Below are 17,500 nucleotides of genomic sequence, written 5' to 3' on the forward strand. Positions count from 1 at the left end.
AGAAATGGGAAAGTGAAGAGAAGCAATTTAGTATTTCTCAATGGAGGGTCAGACAGCAGGGTGGAGGTGTGGGGGGGGGGGGGGGGGGGGGGGGTTGATTGACAGTGAGGCAGATAGAGGGATCAACAAAGAGAGGCGATACAGCAGGATGGAGCCTGCTGGAGGGAATGAGACATGGAAACCAGGCGGAACAAGGCCCCTGTCGCACTCTTTTGTTAAATGATGCGCTGCTTGACTGGGTCTTTAAGTCCGTGTCCATAGAGGTGGTAGTGTTTCAGGGGGTACTTCTGTCTCTCATTGACTCGTCACATACTCTGTCCATCTCCTGAGGTTCTTGAGGAGCCCAGCCATATTGACAACGACTTCATCCACTGTTACGCCTCGTGCCCATTGCATCCGTCCGTTGACTGATCCCCATTGGCTTTGAATGGGGACGGACGCGCAATGCATTGTGGATCCGTGCGCTCCGTTGGAGCCTTCGGCGCCGTCAAAAAGTTTAAAAGTGTTCAACTTTTTCGGCAGCGACGGATCCTTCATCCAATCAGATCGCGTATGCAAATGTAAGCACTGTGACACTACTTGGGCTCTGACGACCCTGGAAAGCTCCCCATCCGTCAGCCACGCCTTCCGACGTCCTTTGACTGACGGTGCAGTGGGCACGAGGCGTTAGATCTCCCTCTGACACACTGGTGCTCCAACGCCAGGACAGTCTTGATAGGAAGGATGGATAGGGAACATAAGAGGCATTTATCAGTTACCACCTACTGGCTGACCCATGTGTGCATTGTTTATTGTGTAACTGTATCCACAGAGATAATCAATGTCGGCAATAGAGTTTCATGTGGTTTGTCCTTATTTGAATCAATTCAACAGTTACAACAGACCGTCTCTCTCTCACTCTCTCTCTCTCTCTCTCTCTGTCTCTGTCTCTGTCTATCTCTCTCGCTCTCTCTCTCTGTCTTTCTCTCTCGCTCTCTCTCTCTCTCTCGCTCTCTCTCTCTCTCTCTCTCTCTCTCTCTCTCTCTCTCCCTGCAGATGCGTTCCAGTACCTGCTCTCCTTCTCCCAGGGTCACCTGAGCTCCCTGCTGGTGGCCACCTACCCCCCGCTGGCTGACGACGCCCTGCCGCACGTCAACCGGCTCTTCTCCACGCTGTCGGACCACCTGCGTGGCGCCAACGTCTCCGTGGAGACCGCAGTGCACCGCTTCTTCAATGGCCTCTTCCCGCTCGTCTACACGCAGCTGGTCAACCCGGGCATGGCGCCTGACACCGGCTCGCCGACGTCGTCATCGGCGACCATGACGACAGAGGCGGAGCAGGGCGGCGGCGGTGGCGGTGGCGGTGGCGGCGGTGGCGGCGGCGGTGGCGGCGGCGGCGGCGGCGGCGGCGGCAGCGGCGGCGGCGAGCTGTCCGACTGCCTGCGCATGACCCGGCAGGACATCAACCCGTTCGGGCCGCACCCGGCCGCCATGGCCAAGGAGCTGGCGGAGTCCCTGGGCGCGGGCCGGCACCTGGGCCTGGCGCTGGCGGCGGGGCTGGAGCCCATTAACGCCACGGACCACCTGCTGCTCACCAAGGAGTGCGTGCGGGGGCTGGTGCGGATGAAGTACTGCTCCCACTGCCGGGGCCTGACGCTCATCAAGCCCTGCCCGGGCTACTGCCTCAACGTGCTGCGGGGCTGCCTGGTGGGCCCGGCGGAGCTGGAAGCGCCGTGGCGCCGCTACTCGGCGCTGCTGCAGCAGCTCACCCACGCGGTGGCCGGCCACCACAGCCTGGAGCTGGCGCTGCTGGGGGTGCGCGACCACGTCAACGAGGCTCTGCTGTACGCGCAGCTGCACGGGCCGGTCATCACCGCCACGGTGAGTGGCCCCCCCCCACACACACACACACGCATGTACGTGCTTACATGCACACGGACGATTCACATTCACATTTAGACATTCTAGTTTTTTTGATAATAATTTTTTTATGGGCTTTGGGCCTTGTAAGGAGAGGATTGACAGGAAAATGGACTGAAGGAGAAAAGGAAAAGAGCGGTATATTTGACCTCAGGGAGGGGAGTCCGACCTGTGCTGCAGAAAAGCATATTACCTACAGGGTTAGCACGCTAGCGGGATGAGCCTCAGAGCTGCCCTGAAAGTCGTGCTTAAAAAGAAAGGCAGGATAAGCCGCCCATCAGAGGGTCAACAGATTGCACATACCGGTCAGAATAGATAACAGATAGCAGATAACTATAGCAGATAGCTTTATGGCCAGGCCAACATTTGACATACTAGGATGATATTGATTTACCTTTTGAGTAGGGATGGGCATTTGAAGGAATATCAATATTCGAATGTTCGATAAAAAAGAATTTGAGTAACCGGTTAACCGAACTACGAAAAAATAAATAAAAAAGTGTAGCGCACTCATAATGTAGCCTGAAGTTCTTCCGTGATCTGGCCTTCACTAAACAAATATATTCGTTTTCCATCTATTAGTCAAATAAATAAGGAAATCAAATCCAATTTGTTCAATTTATTGAGCATTTTAGAAGGAAAAAAACACTCAAAATCAGTATGCTGAATCGAAACGAGTTGAAACTAAACCATAATTATTGACAAGAATATGAATGAAGAGTATTGCATACTTAAGGCACAAACTGAAATTAGATTAAAGTAAAGTACTGGTGGGCTTGGATATCAACAGAACTTTATGCGCATATAACAACATCATCAAAAATATATTATGTTTAAGACGGAAATGCAGTATGTCTAAAACATTTCCAGTTAACATAACACATAAGCCCACCTCCTGCTTCACTCATTCTTGTTAAAAAAAACGATCATATCTACGTGCTCGGGGATAGGCGGGCGCGTATTCCAAGTATTAAATGGCATTAGTATACACGTTTAATGAACAATATGTAATTAATATAGCTAATGGATATATTTGATTAAATTTAGGCAAAATCTTTAAAAAATCCACTACAGCTAAAGTCGAATACCCATGTCATTTCAAATAATCGAATATTCGAATAACCGTGCCCATCCCTACTTTTGAGCAGAACTTTTTACATGGAAAGTGTGTAATATTGGATTTCATACTGAATAACCACTGATCAGTGTAACTTATATGGGGGGTAATGAGTTAAAGGTTCACAATGGCAGAGCAATGGAGTCTTCCTTGTCTGTTTAACACACAGTCTTATTGTAGAGCTTGGGATTTGGCCTCTAGATGAACAGCAAACAAAGAGAGTAAAGCACACAAACAAAGTTGGCTTATTATTCTCGTCGCTGCAGACATCATGACTAGGCCCTAGCATTCATCCAAGCCCATAACGGCATGTCAGAAACTCTACAAATGCACTGTTTCTTCCATCCAAGATTTTTTTCAAAATATGTGTTTGCATTTGATTTATTACTCCGGTAAAAATATCCTCAGGATTACTGCTGATCTCAGCACAGCCCATGAGTTAAGCGGTACATGAAATAAGTCTCCCGTTCTTGTTCTCGGGAATGAAACAGGAATGGCGCTCTAGCGTATCTAAGTGGGTGTAAACCATTGTGGGTGCCGTATCAGCGATCGGCAGCGGGTGCTCTCGACAGAGCCATATGCATAAAATATGAATATACCGTATGTATTGAAAGAGACGAAAGCCCCCCCTCTCTGTATCTTCCTCCCCTTTGGCGGAGTCGATAAGGAGCACTCATGGCTTCTACAGTCCTTAACGGCCACTTGCCTGAGATCTATGATCATCCGTGAAGCCAAATGCTTCTTCTAATTGCTTCTTCTTTACTCACTGCCTTTTTCTTTCTTGCTTATCCCAGATCATCCCCTCTACTCACTCTCTCTAAATGCATCTCTCTGTCTATGTCTCTGTGTCTCCCATTGTCTGTCTATTTCCTTTCTCCTTTCTCCATCTCTTTTCCCTTTGTCGTGCCTGTTTCTTCACTCGCATCTGCGTTCCATCTTCTCCGAGTCTGTCCTCAGTTTCCCGTATGGCCCCGCCCCTCCCCTCCTCCATCGCCGCCCAGCTCAAGTGCCGAGCGTCTTTATCCACTTAGAGAATTAAGTGGCCTCGAAAATCAGGAACAGAACCGGTGTTTGTCGAGCGTTCCTCTCCCTGCCTTTTCTCAGGAACCCTCACCAGAACTGGACGACAAGAGTATTCGAAAATACGGCTGGATTTACAACTTGGCCATAAAATCTGAATGTTGCGAAAATCCGAAACAGCAACCACACTTTTAGTATGCCCAGATGTAATTCATGTCCATGGTTGAAGTGAACGGAGGAAATATTTTGCTAATCTTGAAAGGGATCAGCGTTGTTGATTTGTTTTGGACCAATGCAAGGGGAGACTATTGGTCAGGGTCAGGGAAGATAGAGTTCTGGCCGGGATACCCAGGACCACATACCAGAAGATCTTCTGGAGCGACATCACAGCTACATACTTAGACACACACACACACACATGCAAACACACATGCATATTTACTCATGCACATTCACTCATTCACCCACAGGGAGGGTTGCCAGGCTTGTTGATTGAATCAATACAACTATGAAGAATCAGAGGCCAGGCTGTCTGATTCCTATTGTGTCATTGTGTGTGTGTGTGTGTGTGTGTGTGTGTGTGTGTGTGTGTGTGTGTGAGTGTGTGTGCATATGCGTGTGCGTGTGTGTTTGTGTGTGTGTGTGCATGTGTATCCGCGTGTCAGTCGCTGTTACGTGTGTGGGTGACTGCTTGGTATTCACGGGGTGGCGGGCCAGGCTTGAGTTGGGAGCCCAGTGCAAGGACAAGTGGGACAGAGTTGAATGGGATCCAGCCAGGCCATAGAAAGTGGACCCAGCCTGGTGGAAGAAGAGAAAAAGGGTCCAGAGAATAAATTGTCTCTGGAAGAGGAGGAGGCCCCTCAGTCAGACACTGGTGGCTCCCATTCTCTGTGGGCTCGTATTTTGCAATGTGTGCACGAGCGCACGTGAAATTGCACACACACTTGCAAACGCACAATGCACACGCACTTGCACACGCACATGCACACGCACAGACATAACACACACACACACACACACACACACACACACACACACACACACACTCATGCCATTAATTGTTTATACAGGGACAGGGCCCATAGCAGTGAAAGCAATTCCAGAAGCCTTATTATTATATTTTTTATATACAGCCTTAGCATGTCTTAGTGGGACAATGACGCATCAGGACCAATCAAAGAGTCAGACAACCATGTCCAACCCTTGTCAATCTCTCTTCCCCAACAAGGCCCCCCATATTGTAGACACACAGCCCCATACACGCGATGATGTGGAGACAGTAGAACAAGAAAACCACTGTCGGGTTTGCGGGCTGATAATGTTGTTGGTAAGGAGTGAGATGAAGCTGGTAGTTGTGCAGAGTCTGTATTTTGTAGAGTTGTTATTAAAGGAATTATTGAGACTTTGCGGCTTCGAACTGGGATGTTATCCCAAACCACTCCGTGGTCCGACTCTCTTTCTCCCTTACTCAGCGGGCCACAGAGCCTACAGAGGCTGCTCTATACTGAGCAGTCTCTATACTGTACGCACTGCTGCTAGGCTACCACACACACACACACACACACACACACACACACACACATACGTTCACACACGCACAGACACTCATTCGCACACAGATACTCCATCTTTATCAGACACAAACACGCGCACATGCACTTTTACCTACCCTCCGCTCGCACACACACACACACACACAAACACACACACACACACACACACACACACACACACACACACACTTAGACAATTACAAAAAAACACATACACACAAACCCCTAGACTTGCCTACACACAATCTCAGAAAAGCACATATTTAATAATAATATAAATATACACACACACACACCACCTCACCGTTTACAAGTATCAGGTTTTTAGGAGACTGGTAAGGGGTGTATATAAGCGGGCCCACCCTGGGACAATACTACTGGGCACGTGTGTGTGTGTGTGTGTGAGTGTGAGGAGGTTGAAAGGGGTCCATTGATGGTTGTGCGAGGCGGCAGCAGGATAAACACCGCTTCAACACATTCCTGCCCAAATTGAGATGGAGCGTGAAGGTGGACTTAGGGGAAGTGGCCCTGGTTAGGGCTGCTCAGGGAGGAGCGGGCCGGATTATGTTGAGCAGACACAATTAAGGGGGAAATATAGGAACAGCTCCAGTGTCAAGGGCCGTGCTCACTGTGGCTACCAACTCAGGTGTTTGGAGTGAGGGCTGACTCCTGAATCTCGCTCTCGCTCTTGCTCTCTGGTCCCTCTCTCGCTCTCTCTATCTCTCAGTTCTCTCTCTCTCTGTTCACTCTCTCTCTCTAAGTTCTCTCTCTCAGTTCTCTCTCTATCTCAGTTCTCTCTCGCTCTGTTCACTCTCTCTCTCTAAGTTCTCTCTCTCAGTTCTCTCTCTCTCTCTGTTCTCTCTCTCTCTGTTCACTCTCTCTCTCTAAGTTCTCTCTCTCAGTTCTCTCTGTCTCTCAGTTCTCTCTCCGTTCTCTCTCCGTTCTCTCTGATCAATGCTACCATATATGCAGTTCTTTCTTTCTTTCTTCTTTCTCTTTGTCTCTCTCTCTCTCTCTCTCTCTCTCTCTCTCACTCTCTCTATCTCTGGTGTATACAACGACTGCGTTGTTTAATGACTTGGCTGTAATAATGACATGCCTCATATAATTTTGAAGGAGGGACGGGGAGAGGCGGGGCTTACAGTTAACTACACAGGATGAAGGCTCTCCATGCTGTCGTCAATGTTATAAAAACCCAGATTTTCACATGGCGGCATGGAGCTCAGATAACGACTGAAATTCGATTGCATGTTAAACGTTAACTGTGATTCATGCGTGTTGATTCTTGGTCCACTTCTGTCCCAAAACCCCCCGCTATGGAGACCTGCTATATTGACCTGCTTCCTATAGCCGCTATAGCCTCAGGCCTAGAATGAAGGCTATAGCACGCAGGTCTACCACCTCCTCCCAGCTTGGGTATTTTACGCGGCTTTCCCATCCAAGGGTCTCTACAGCAACCCTAATAGCAAGCCGGGCGTTCAGACCTCGGAAACAAGGAGGAGGTCGGCCAGGGGGATGACTGACAGGTTGGCTTCCCGCTCACCATGGCTGTTCGTCCGCAGAGCTCTTCCCACCGCCTGGCTGTCTTCTGAGCCCGCCGTGGAGCGGATAAAGGAATCTCGCTGGTGTGAAAACAAACCCTGCCTGTCATCTCCGTGTCATCTCAATGTATTCTCCATGTCATCTCCGATCCCCGGCGTGGGCCCACTCTCTCTTTTGCGATGTTTGCGTATTTCACTCAAGAGTTGTTTGTGAGAGAAAGAGAGGGAGATGAAGGGGGGGGGGGGGTAGGGGGTATAGAAAGAGAGAGCTCATCCTCGTTGAGATGCATCGGCCGTCCTCATCGACCACCCCCAGTTAATGTGACAGAGGAAGTGGGTGGGGGGTCATCCTCCATAACCAAGATTGGTTTATCTGGACACACACTGATGTATGGGGCCCCTATTCCCAGACCCTCTCCATCTCTTCCTCCTCCTCCTCATCATCATCATCCTCTTCCTCCCTCCCTTCCCATCCTCCTCAATCTAATTTCTGAGATTACCTTCTTGTGGTTTGCAGTTGGAGGGAGGGGGGGTGCTGATCTACAGTCTTAACTCGTCGCTCCAATTGGCGGCGTGTCTTTGGCACGGGAACTCCTCGGAGGCTCTGGCTGCTAACGGACTTACTCAGCAAGCAGCGAGCGTCCATTAGCTAATGACGGTCGCTCTCCTCTGTTCAGAACCAGCCCCCTCCGCCAACCTACACACCCTCCCTTCCTCCTCCCCTCTTCGTCTAGCCCTAAAACGACACACATCAGCTCTCAACACCGCCTCAACTGCCACGTTCCGTCCCGTCCTGTCCCATCCCCCCCCCCCCCCCCCCCCCCCCTGTCCTCCCCCGTCCTCCAAATGGAAATATACGCCGGTACAAGTGAGCCATCAGCAGCATCACCATCCTCATCCTCATCTGATGATGGATTGCCGTGCCATTAAATTCAAATCTGAACCCGGAGGGCAGGATTATTATTCCTTCACATCACCCACGAAAAGAAAACATTTCTTGGAGTTGAAGTCGGTTCTACGCGATGGACAATTGGGTGGTTCTCCCATATGCATTCAGGCGGCAAAGGAGGAAGATTCGATATTCTGGTGCACCCTTTGCTCTTACCCCCCTACCCTGAGGGCTGGCCTGTTAACCCCATGAAGTGTTTAGCACGGCAGGATGGATGTCCTGAGGGGTAAGCGCCTGCAAGAAGGATATGATCAACTTGTTGGAGGGGCTGTTCCCTTCTCTCCTCTCTGGTGTTTTCTGATGACTAAGATGCATCGGCCACACCCCTATTTCCATCTGTCCACACACTGAGTGGCTACGACTCAAGAGCTGTGCTCCGTGGTCATTCAGGTAGGAGAGCAGTGTTCCACTCCGCCATGCGTCCCATGAGGCCACCTGCTGAGGCTGAAGTGGTCTGAGGGAGCAGGTGGAGATGCATGGTGAGGGGCCGACTGTGATCCCCTGTCTTTCCTTTTGGACATGCTTCCTCGAGTGAAGGGATCAGGAAGGGAAGGCGACCGGCACGTTTGTAGGGAGTCGTCTTCTCAGGAACTTGAATCGAAATGCGTCACTGATCTCTTAAAAGCCACGGCTGATCCTGACAGTAAAACTGGTTTTAACTACATGCGACAAAATACACAAGTCTACTTATTCTGATCCATATTCAGATCAACCTGTATTTGTTCTCTAATTGTAGATACAACTAGCACAGTTGGGCCCTGTATTTACACAGAGTTCTCACAAAGTCTAAAAGTTCATTGAATTGTGGAGCAGATTGCACTAGTCTAAACGCGTGTGTCACTTGTGCCCTGTTTGGACCTCCTTGTGAACCCTTAAAATGTTCTTTCCGTTGACACGCAATGTTTTGGCTGTCCTCACCCCCCCAACCTAGCCTGCCATCCCCCATATGGCCTCTTTACACCCTCCCTCTCTCACTTCCTGTCCCCTACTATAAATAGAGCCGTTACCATCCCTGTCTGTGTCTTATGTGCCCGTTGGCTTACCTGGTGCCTGTCCAATAAGTATTCAAACACAAAGCCCCCTGGGCTTATTTTGGTGCTGGCCAGAGCATACAGAGATACATGTAGGCATATTTAGAAATTAATGCCGGTGTCGTTCTGTGCAGTACTTTACAGTACGGGTCATTAAGCTTACAGTAAGGGTAATTTATCTTTATGACTATTTAGTATCTATATTTTTTTTAAGTCTTATATGCATACTGAGATGCAGCCGGTTTAACTTTTTCTTCTTCTTTCCCAATGCAACAATTCCTATTTCGTTCACCAATATGGTTAGCCGCATAATTACCTAGCAATCACACTCGATGTGTTTACAAAGAGGCGATTCAAGGGCAATTATCGTCAACAGCTCCAGTGTTGCTTCTCCAGGGAAAGGGCCAAAAGCCACTCATTTAGCGATCATCTGCAAATGATTTAATGGTTGTAAACGAGAGGCAGAGGGAGAGACTGAATGTTCCCTCTTCCTAGAGCGTCAGGGGCTCACTCGCTGATATATGAGAGACCCTCTCTTTAATTAGCACTGACATCATTTGGATGGAGAGAGAGAGAGAGAGAGAGAGTGAGAGAGAGAGGCTGAATGACAGAAAAGGACAGAAAAATAATGGAGAAAAAGAGAGAATGCGAGACAGAAGGGGGAGAAAAGGAGGAGACGGTTAGGTAACCGTGAATCAGGGGGAGGCACATAGAGACAAAGTGATAGAGATTTGAGCAGAAGATTGAAGACGGCCTGACCTGAAGGGAAGGAATGTGGATAGAAAGTCAACAGAAATTAGAATTAAGACATATGACAGCAAGCTTCCCCTATACTTGTATCACATCACCCAGAGGACAGACAGATCCCACAGTATTACTTGCTGTACTGGGAGGAATTTTGCATGACAAAGCACTAATGTGTGAATTACTTTCTGTGGTTCATATAGCAAGTTGTATTTTGATGAGTGAATACAGTTTTAGAGTATCTGGGTTGAACTGAATGTGTTAAGAAAGTACATTGTTTGCAGTATCTTGCCACAGGCTGCTAACCTCATTTTAAGTCACGTACATATGTTCCTTCCTTTTCATATTTATGATCCACCTTTCTTGGCGCACCGATGTCATGTCTCTGCTGTGCTTTATGAGATCATGCAGTGAAAAACAATGTAATACATCTGAATCCTGGACATAATTCCAAACGAAATGACATTCACGCAAAAAAAGATCTCGTAAATCGTAAGTAAATATATGGGGAAAGAGACAAATGGGATGAAAGAAAAGGTGAAAGGGGCCCAGGTAGTCATCGCTGCGCCGTCCCTTCAGGACTTCCTGGATGAGGAGGAGGATCAGGTCAGAGGGAGGTCACCAGGAGGTTACCCGGAGGTCACCAGGAGATCAGCGGTGGGTCTCACTCCACCCCGTTAGGCCAAGGATAACAAACACTGGTACGGAAGCACAGCAATCACACTCACCATAACAAACCAACGCAAACCATCGGGGTCATTTGAGTCCAATTGTTGATGTGTTGATGGAAACCAACACAAACACACAGTACTGGTTTGATTTTACGCTCACTGACAAATTACCCTAATCGTAAAAAACACTGGAATCGATTGAATGGATGGCTTTTCTTTCTTTTTTTTTTAAATGCTCCACACGCCAGTTAAACAGCATTCTTTGTAATTGCCGCTGAGAGCCATGACTGTTTATTGGCGGAAACAGATAATTGATGGGGTGAGAGGGTGAATTGCGGTCAGAGAGAGATCTCTTTAAAGTCGGCGGTGACACGAAGACTGGCTGCGGCGGGGTGATGGATGGCGAGGAGGAGACCCTCGAGAACGACCCTGAGGTTTGAGCGAAGACAGGGAGAAATGTGTAATGTTGTGATTCTCACCAACGTCAAGTCATAAAATGCACTAAAGCATGCTGAAGCACGCAAGGACACACACACACACACAAACACACACACACACAAAGCCACATAAGCATCCACACCCACGGACGCACACGCACGTGCGCACAGACAAAAACGCACACTCTGTTCTTTCCAATTATTATTTCTCGCCCGGCTGAAAATCCGATAGCACATTTGCAACGGCACCATAACACAGCTTCTTTGACAAGCGTTCCGGGTGTCAATTGTGCTTAATGCCCCATAAAAGCACTATAGCATGGGCCCGACATTACTTACCGCTAGTTGCTTTAAAGCTAACGATCACCCGCGGCGAAACGGCCGCGTCTTCCATCATCGCGGTGAGACCCCCAGACGAACGAGGAGTGGTGAACCCGAGCCCGACACAGCCTAAGATCTCCTCATCAGTCCTCCCCCTGCTGAGACAAGTGGGGGTTGGGTGCTGGCGGTGGTGTTGCTAGATAGGGTACCTCAAGGTTAAGAAAGCTATGTATGTACATTTGTTGGAATCAGCAGTGTGTGGGCCTCTGACTTTCACGGCTTTGTAATGCCAGGGGAGCCGTTCACTTGAGCAAAGCAGAACACAGTAGCACCCCCTTCTCCTAGGCTTAGCCGTCGCAGGCGGCAGCGAGGCGTTGAATAGGCAAGCTGTGTGTATTTGGCGTTCCATGTGTGCATTTGTGTGTGTGTGTGTGTGGGGGGGGAGGGGGCAGGCATGTACCCATGTCTGGCCATTGCGTTTAGGGGACAAAAAAGTGTGTTCCTTCCTCACAAAGCCTCCACCAGCCCTCTTCTTCCTTTTTTTTTACCCACAGTGCACTGCATGCTCCGGCTGAGAGAGGTGTCTGAGAGCAAAGGATGAGAACATTCCCCAGGCTTCTCGGGATAATCCCTTGATAAATAAACTAGGGAAGAGAGACCACCGTCGCTATCTGTAAGCTAATATTCCCCCCGGGGCGGAATGGACCGGTCTGGGCCCTGCTGGCGGCTCTAGTTCCCCCACTCTCTCACCCTTGCACACTCTCTAGACCGCCGTGCACATGATATGTGCACTTACATATAAGACACACAAACACACACACAAGCACCCACACGCACACGCACACACACATAGACTGGACACATGCATACATATACAATATATAAATAACTGCTTTATGAGCCCAATTGTTGACTGTTCCCTGGCATGATTGGCTTGGTTAGCCCATCTCAATGCACTGGTAGAACACACTTTAAGTTCCCTTTCACCCTAAAGTCTCTCTCTCTCTCGCCCCCTTTCTTGCCGTTGCTCTCTCTCTCTGTCCCTCTCTCTCTCTGTCATCTCTCTCGCTCTCTCTCTCTCTCTCTGTCCCTCTCTCTCTCTGTCATCTCTCTCTCTCTCTCTCTCTCTCCCTCTCTTTGGCTCTCTTAGTGCTCAGGCAATCACAGAAGGAATGCAACACATGAAATAGCTAAAATAGTAATGGTATAACAAGGACAAACAGGTGGCCGCACACACATGCAAGTACTCACTCACTCACTAACTCACTCACTCGGTTACACACACACACACAATGAAACACACATAGAGAGGGAGATAGGTCGAGGGAAAGACGGACGGAATACTTGTTAGCACGAGTGAAAGATTGACAAAAAAGAGATGAATAGCCAAAGATAAGAGACCAAAGTGTGGAAGAGAGAGAGAGAGAGGGACAAAGAAAGAGGGGAGCGAGAGGGAGAGAGCATGAGGCTGAGTACGTTTCCATTCTGCTGCCACCGTTGGGTCAAGAGATTATTGATTTATAGCCGCGTTGAAGCCTGTGTCATTACTCAAGCTGTCATCTGATTGGCCAACAGCATTATTTAGCCATCGGATCCCCCAATATGAGATCCCGTCTTCATTCCCCTAACAGGCAGGGCTGTGTTTATTTTTCCCATAACAACTTTGTGTTCGGTTTACATAGTTGGGTGTTTAGTGAGGCCCTCAGGCCTCCAGTTGTGTTGGGGCCCGTTGCTTTGAAACGTGGGAGGGGGGGGTTCTCCATTCTCCTCTGGCCTCAGCAGAGCAAAGTCCATTTGAAATGCGCTCTGTAAGACTGGCTGTCTGTTTTGGAAAGGAGGCGATAGCACAAACAGTACTCTTGGCGCCCTCCTGGAGACCAGAGTGTTTATATGGGAGGGGGGGGGTCAGGTGGTCAGTAAAGAGCTTTTGTTATGGGAATGAGCAAATTAACGGCATCATGGGTAATTACCAATGACACATTTGTATATGGACAGCTAAATATTTAGATTTTTAGAACGGCGCACATACAAATACCGACGAAGCCTTTGTCCATAACTGTTATGGATTGTCGGCCATTCTAAATCATCGTTTACCAACTTTGATATTGTATCATTATGAAATGTAGTTCTGATAGCCTTATTATCTGTAAGAAGATACCCTGGCTACCAACATGACCCCTTATTCATCCCCGGGCTCTGATTGGATGGTTGAATCACTCCTCACCTCTCCATTGTGAGAGCTTATGTGTGGGGTTAAGGTAGCCCTGCAGCTCCAAGACGGGTGCTGCTACGGACTGGTAGTGGATGAGCTGTCATTACCCCTCCCCCCACACGCGCACAAAAGCACACATGTACACCCGCACTCACTATGTAGAACACTATGGGTACCTTGAAAAGCGCTGTATAAGCCCATTAAATTCTGTTAATTTTTTATCAGTATGGCCAAATAGGATGTTTGAAACAGTGAAACCACTAACTTTGACATATTCCATATGCTTGAATGATTTTGAAATCATAAGTGTTTTATTTCTGTAGATTAGATGTATTCAACTCCCCCATGATTATCATGATAATAAAAAAGTTTCCGTGTTCCCCATTATTTAATAAATAGATGTATAATGACGTATTTGTTTGAATTTCTATATCTATCTGTCTGTCTGGCAACATGTGACAGATGGTGTTCACACCTCGCAGACACTTCAGTCTTTCACCCTGGTGGCTCGGCGGAGCTGGAAACCAAAGGGCATCCCAATGCTTTACGGGGCCCCATTTAATAACATATTATAAACACTCAGCAGGCCGTATTAAATTGCCTCTGAGGCAAGATATTGCCCCCAGGACAGTCATTTGGGACGCCTGGTTTATATTGTGTATATATTTTCTTTGGTCCTGCGAAGCAGCAGAAGGTCACTGTAGCAGAGAGAAATGGCATCTTCCCGTGTTTAACTCCAGGCTAATTTGTTTGCAAAGACGGGCATAGCGCATTATTGCTTGTGATATTCACACGGGTCGTGTAGTGAAATGACTTTCTCATCATTGATGCAAGAATGTTTTCATTAAGTTGGTGTCAGCTTTTCTTTCATTATTTGTTAAGGGTCAAATTGCACCTCAAATGCACCGCAAATACACCTTCCCTTCATGGTTTAAAACCAGGTGCAGGTGTGTGTGTGTGTGTGTGTCTGCACCTCAAAGCACATGTTTGTTTGAGGATTGCGGCAGTCTTGGAAATGCTTTTGAAATATTCTCTAATAGCTCTGGTTATTACTGAAAATGGTGCTCTGCTGCATCTTACACACATGAAGACACACACAGACGCATACACATATACGTTTCTTTTAGCTCTCAGTTCAGTAGAGCAGACCATGTATGCTTAATGTTGTCCTCTAATACATCCTCGCTATCTCTGAGTTTGTAAATTCATTGCAAAACAATTATACACACACACACACACACACACACACACACACACACACACACACACACATATACACAATTCCAAGTCCGTATGGGAGCAACAGTTGCTCCCGCTCCCTCTCTTAAACCACACTTTGCCATATGTGAGTGGCATCACCCCGTACGTTCATGTGTTTGTGTGTATGTGTGTGTGTGCGTCTTGAAGCCCATGTGGATGTGGCTGAGCACACCGTTCCCGCCACATGCGAGCGTGTGCTTTATGGGTCCAACGGGAGCGAAGGTTAATGCAATAAAACAAGCAGTCCCCGTGCCCAGAAGCTTCCCCTGGAGGGACCAGGGGAGAGGGGGGCATACAGGGCCTGGAAATGGGGGGTGGCAGGACCTGTGTGTGTGTGTGTGTGTGTGTGTGTGTGTGTGGGTTGCTCAGGGCGAGGGCGAGTATGAAGTCATGCAGTAATGTGAGCAGCGTGATAGAGATGATGGATGCCCGGTCCGGGAGCTACGGCGTGGCGCTAAGAGCTCAGAGGTAGTCCCGTGTTCGAGACGTCTCGGAACAGAAGCCAGGCGAGCACTCCTGTCAGGGGGGCAAAGGAGCTCTGAGGTCCTAGTGCTGGTGGTGGTGGGTCCAGCAGTGGCTTTGCTCCGGAATGGCAGTCTGTGCTTTGCAGGGGGGTGGGGACCTTCATTTAAACTCTGTTTATAGGACACATGTGATGAGGGATCCTGCCCAGCCCTCTAGAGGGAGGGCCTATTTTTAGTGGGGGGGGGGGGGGGGGGGGGGCATGTGCTTCTTCCAGGTTTACTTCACATCTTTTCAGCATGTGGACACATATGCAACGGGGAAAATAAACACACACCACACGCAGGCACGCACAAGATGCACTCTGGAAAACACAGCCCGCGCGCGTTCTGTTTTTGCGTGACTCTTTCTTTCCGTGCGGAGATGGCTCACGTGTTTATGTTGGTGCATTCCATTGTTTTAGAGCTTTTACAAGCCGGCTCTTAAACACGTCCACCGGCAGGGCCCTCGTCAGTGACACGGGGGCCCCTCGAAGCCTTTGATGTTAACACCCACGGCCTCCTTCTTTTTACCATTAGCGGTCCCTTTCTACGAGTCTTTACTCAACAGGTGGACCTTATGGAGCCGCCGTGCTAGCTTGTTTACTGCGGTGCAACCCACCTGGTCCCACAATATCCCCCCCTGTCCTCAAACAGCAGCGGCTTTCACTGTTAGTTGCCCTGCAGCCCTGCAGATCCATACACTGTTGACCGAGCGTCTCCACTCAGGTCAGTAAGTGGGAGGGAACGGCCGTACCCGACGGCGGGGCAGGGCGGGATGAATGCCGCAGTGCACCCGCCCAGAGCAGGAAGCGAAAGCGGCGCCGTTGATCACCCCGGCTGCTCAGAGTCCGGTGCGTGTGCGCGCACTCCAGCCATTAGACGGCCTGTCAGTCGCCATCTGCCATTAATTGAGCACCACTTAATAAACCTGCCCCCGAGGCTTTTAAGCCAATGAGATGACATTGATTTTGCGTTTGGATCCGAGGCAAACGGATCCCCCACCCCCCCGTTTCCCCTGTTGTGTTTCGACTCCTCCTCCTCCTCCTCCTCCTCCTCCTATTCCTCCTACTCCTCCTCATATTTTCTATCTTCCCTGCTGTCTTGAATAGCCGCCAGGAGAAGACACACCACATTGTTGCCAACTCTCTCTCTCTCTCTCTCTCTGGCTCTGTCACTCTCTCTCACCGTCCTTCCTCTATCCTGCTCTCTCCCTCCCTCTATTTCTCCCTTTACTGCTGGCCGCTCTCCCTTATCTCTGTTCCCTGGGGTCTCCATCTCACCCCACTCTGTCTCTATCTGTCTTGCTCCCCCTTTCACTCTCACTTGTTCTTTGTGGGTGTGCTGGCCTCTGTGATGTTGAGAAATGCCGTCAGACAGTTTGCCAGGAAGTCACTCAACATACCGACCACATGCATTCCTCCAAACGCCTTCTCTCCTCGCTGTTCCCCTGCCTCCTATCATCGTGCTCTTTCTATGTCTCTCTTTCTCTCTGTCTCGCTCTCTCCCTCTTTCTGTCCCTCTCTTCTCTCACCTCTTTGCACTTCATTTATTTGGAATCTATTGCCCTCTAATATCCCACTAGCACACATATAATATATAATAAATGTTACACATTCAATGAGACACATAAAATGTTAGATTAAAATATCTGAAAAACGTTTACCCTTAGATTGTAAACTAAGGATAGATTTGGATATTCTGTTTTTCTTGTTAACAATAAGCTGTGTGTGTGTGTGTGTCTGTGTGTGTGTGTGTGTGTGTGTGCGAGAGTCAAGAATGCAGGTATGCGTTAGAGGTTTATAGTTGACCCTTCTCTCCCCCCTAAAAACCTCACATGTTGTTATGTGTTTTCCGTGCTCAACAGTTGTTGTTGTTGTGTGTGTGTGTGTGTGTGTGTGTGTGTGTGTGTGTTTGTTTTGCATGTGCCCTTTTGCAGGTGGACAAGGTGTGTGGCAAGCCGACCGGGGAGCCAAGCACCATGCCGCCCAATTGGTCAGAGGTCACGACCTCTCGCATGACATCACCCCCTCTCTCTCCAACCCCGCCGTCTTCACAGGAGGCTTTGGGGAAACTTGCCCACCTGAGGAGGTAAGAGGCTAGAAAAGTGCCATATAAATACAAGCCCATTCACCGTCTGGTGACATTGTGGTATGTATAGTATTTGCTCTTATTCATAGTGCCGTGTCGTAAAAAAAAAGTTCCTTTTGATATGAATATAAATAACAAGTGTTGCTTTGTGTTGA

At 48.8% G+C, this 17,500-nt stretch overlaps 1 protein-coding gene across 1 annotated transcript in view; it reads left to right on the forward strand.

Moving 5' to 3' along the window:
* Window positions 1-17,500, forward strand: part of LOC307085762 (glypican-5-like) — a gene marked incomplete at its 3' end in the record, with an annotated part of 115,214 nt that overhangs the window by 25,498 nt on the left and 72,216 nt on the right. Inside the window, exons 3-4 of the mRNA XM_079750623.1 lie at window positions 1,036-1,859; window positions 17,194-17,345. Coding sequence (XP_079606749.1) covers window positions 1,036-1,859; window positions 17,194-17,345 — 976 coding nt within the window. The remainder of the gene's footprint in view (window positions 1-1,035; window positions 1,860-17,193; window positions 17,346-17,500) is intronic.

Source organism: Pollachius pollachius (assembly GCF_949987615.1).
Source record: "Pollachius pollachius genome assembly, chromosome: 14".
Taxonomy (NCBI): domain Eukaryota; kingdom Metazoa; phylum Chordata; class Actinopteri; order Gadiformes; family Gadidae; genus Pollachius; species Pollachius pollachius.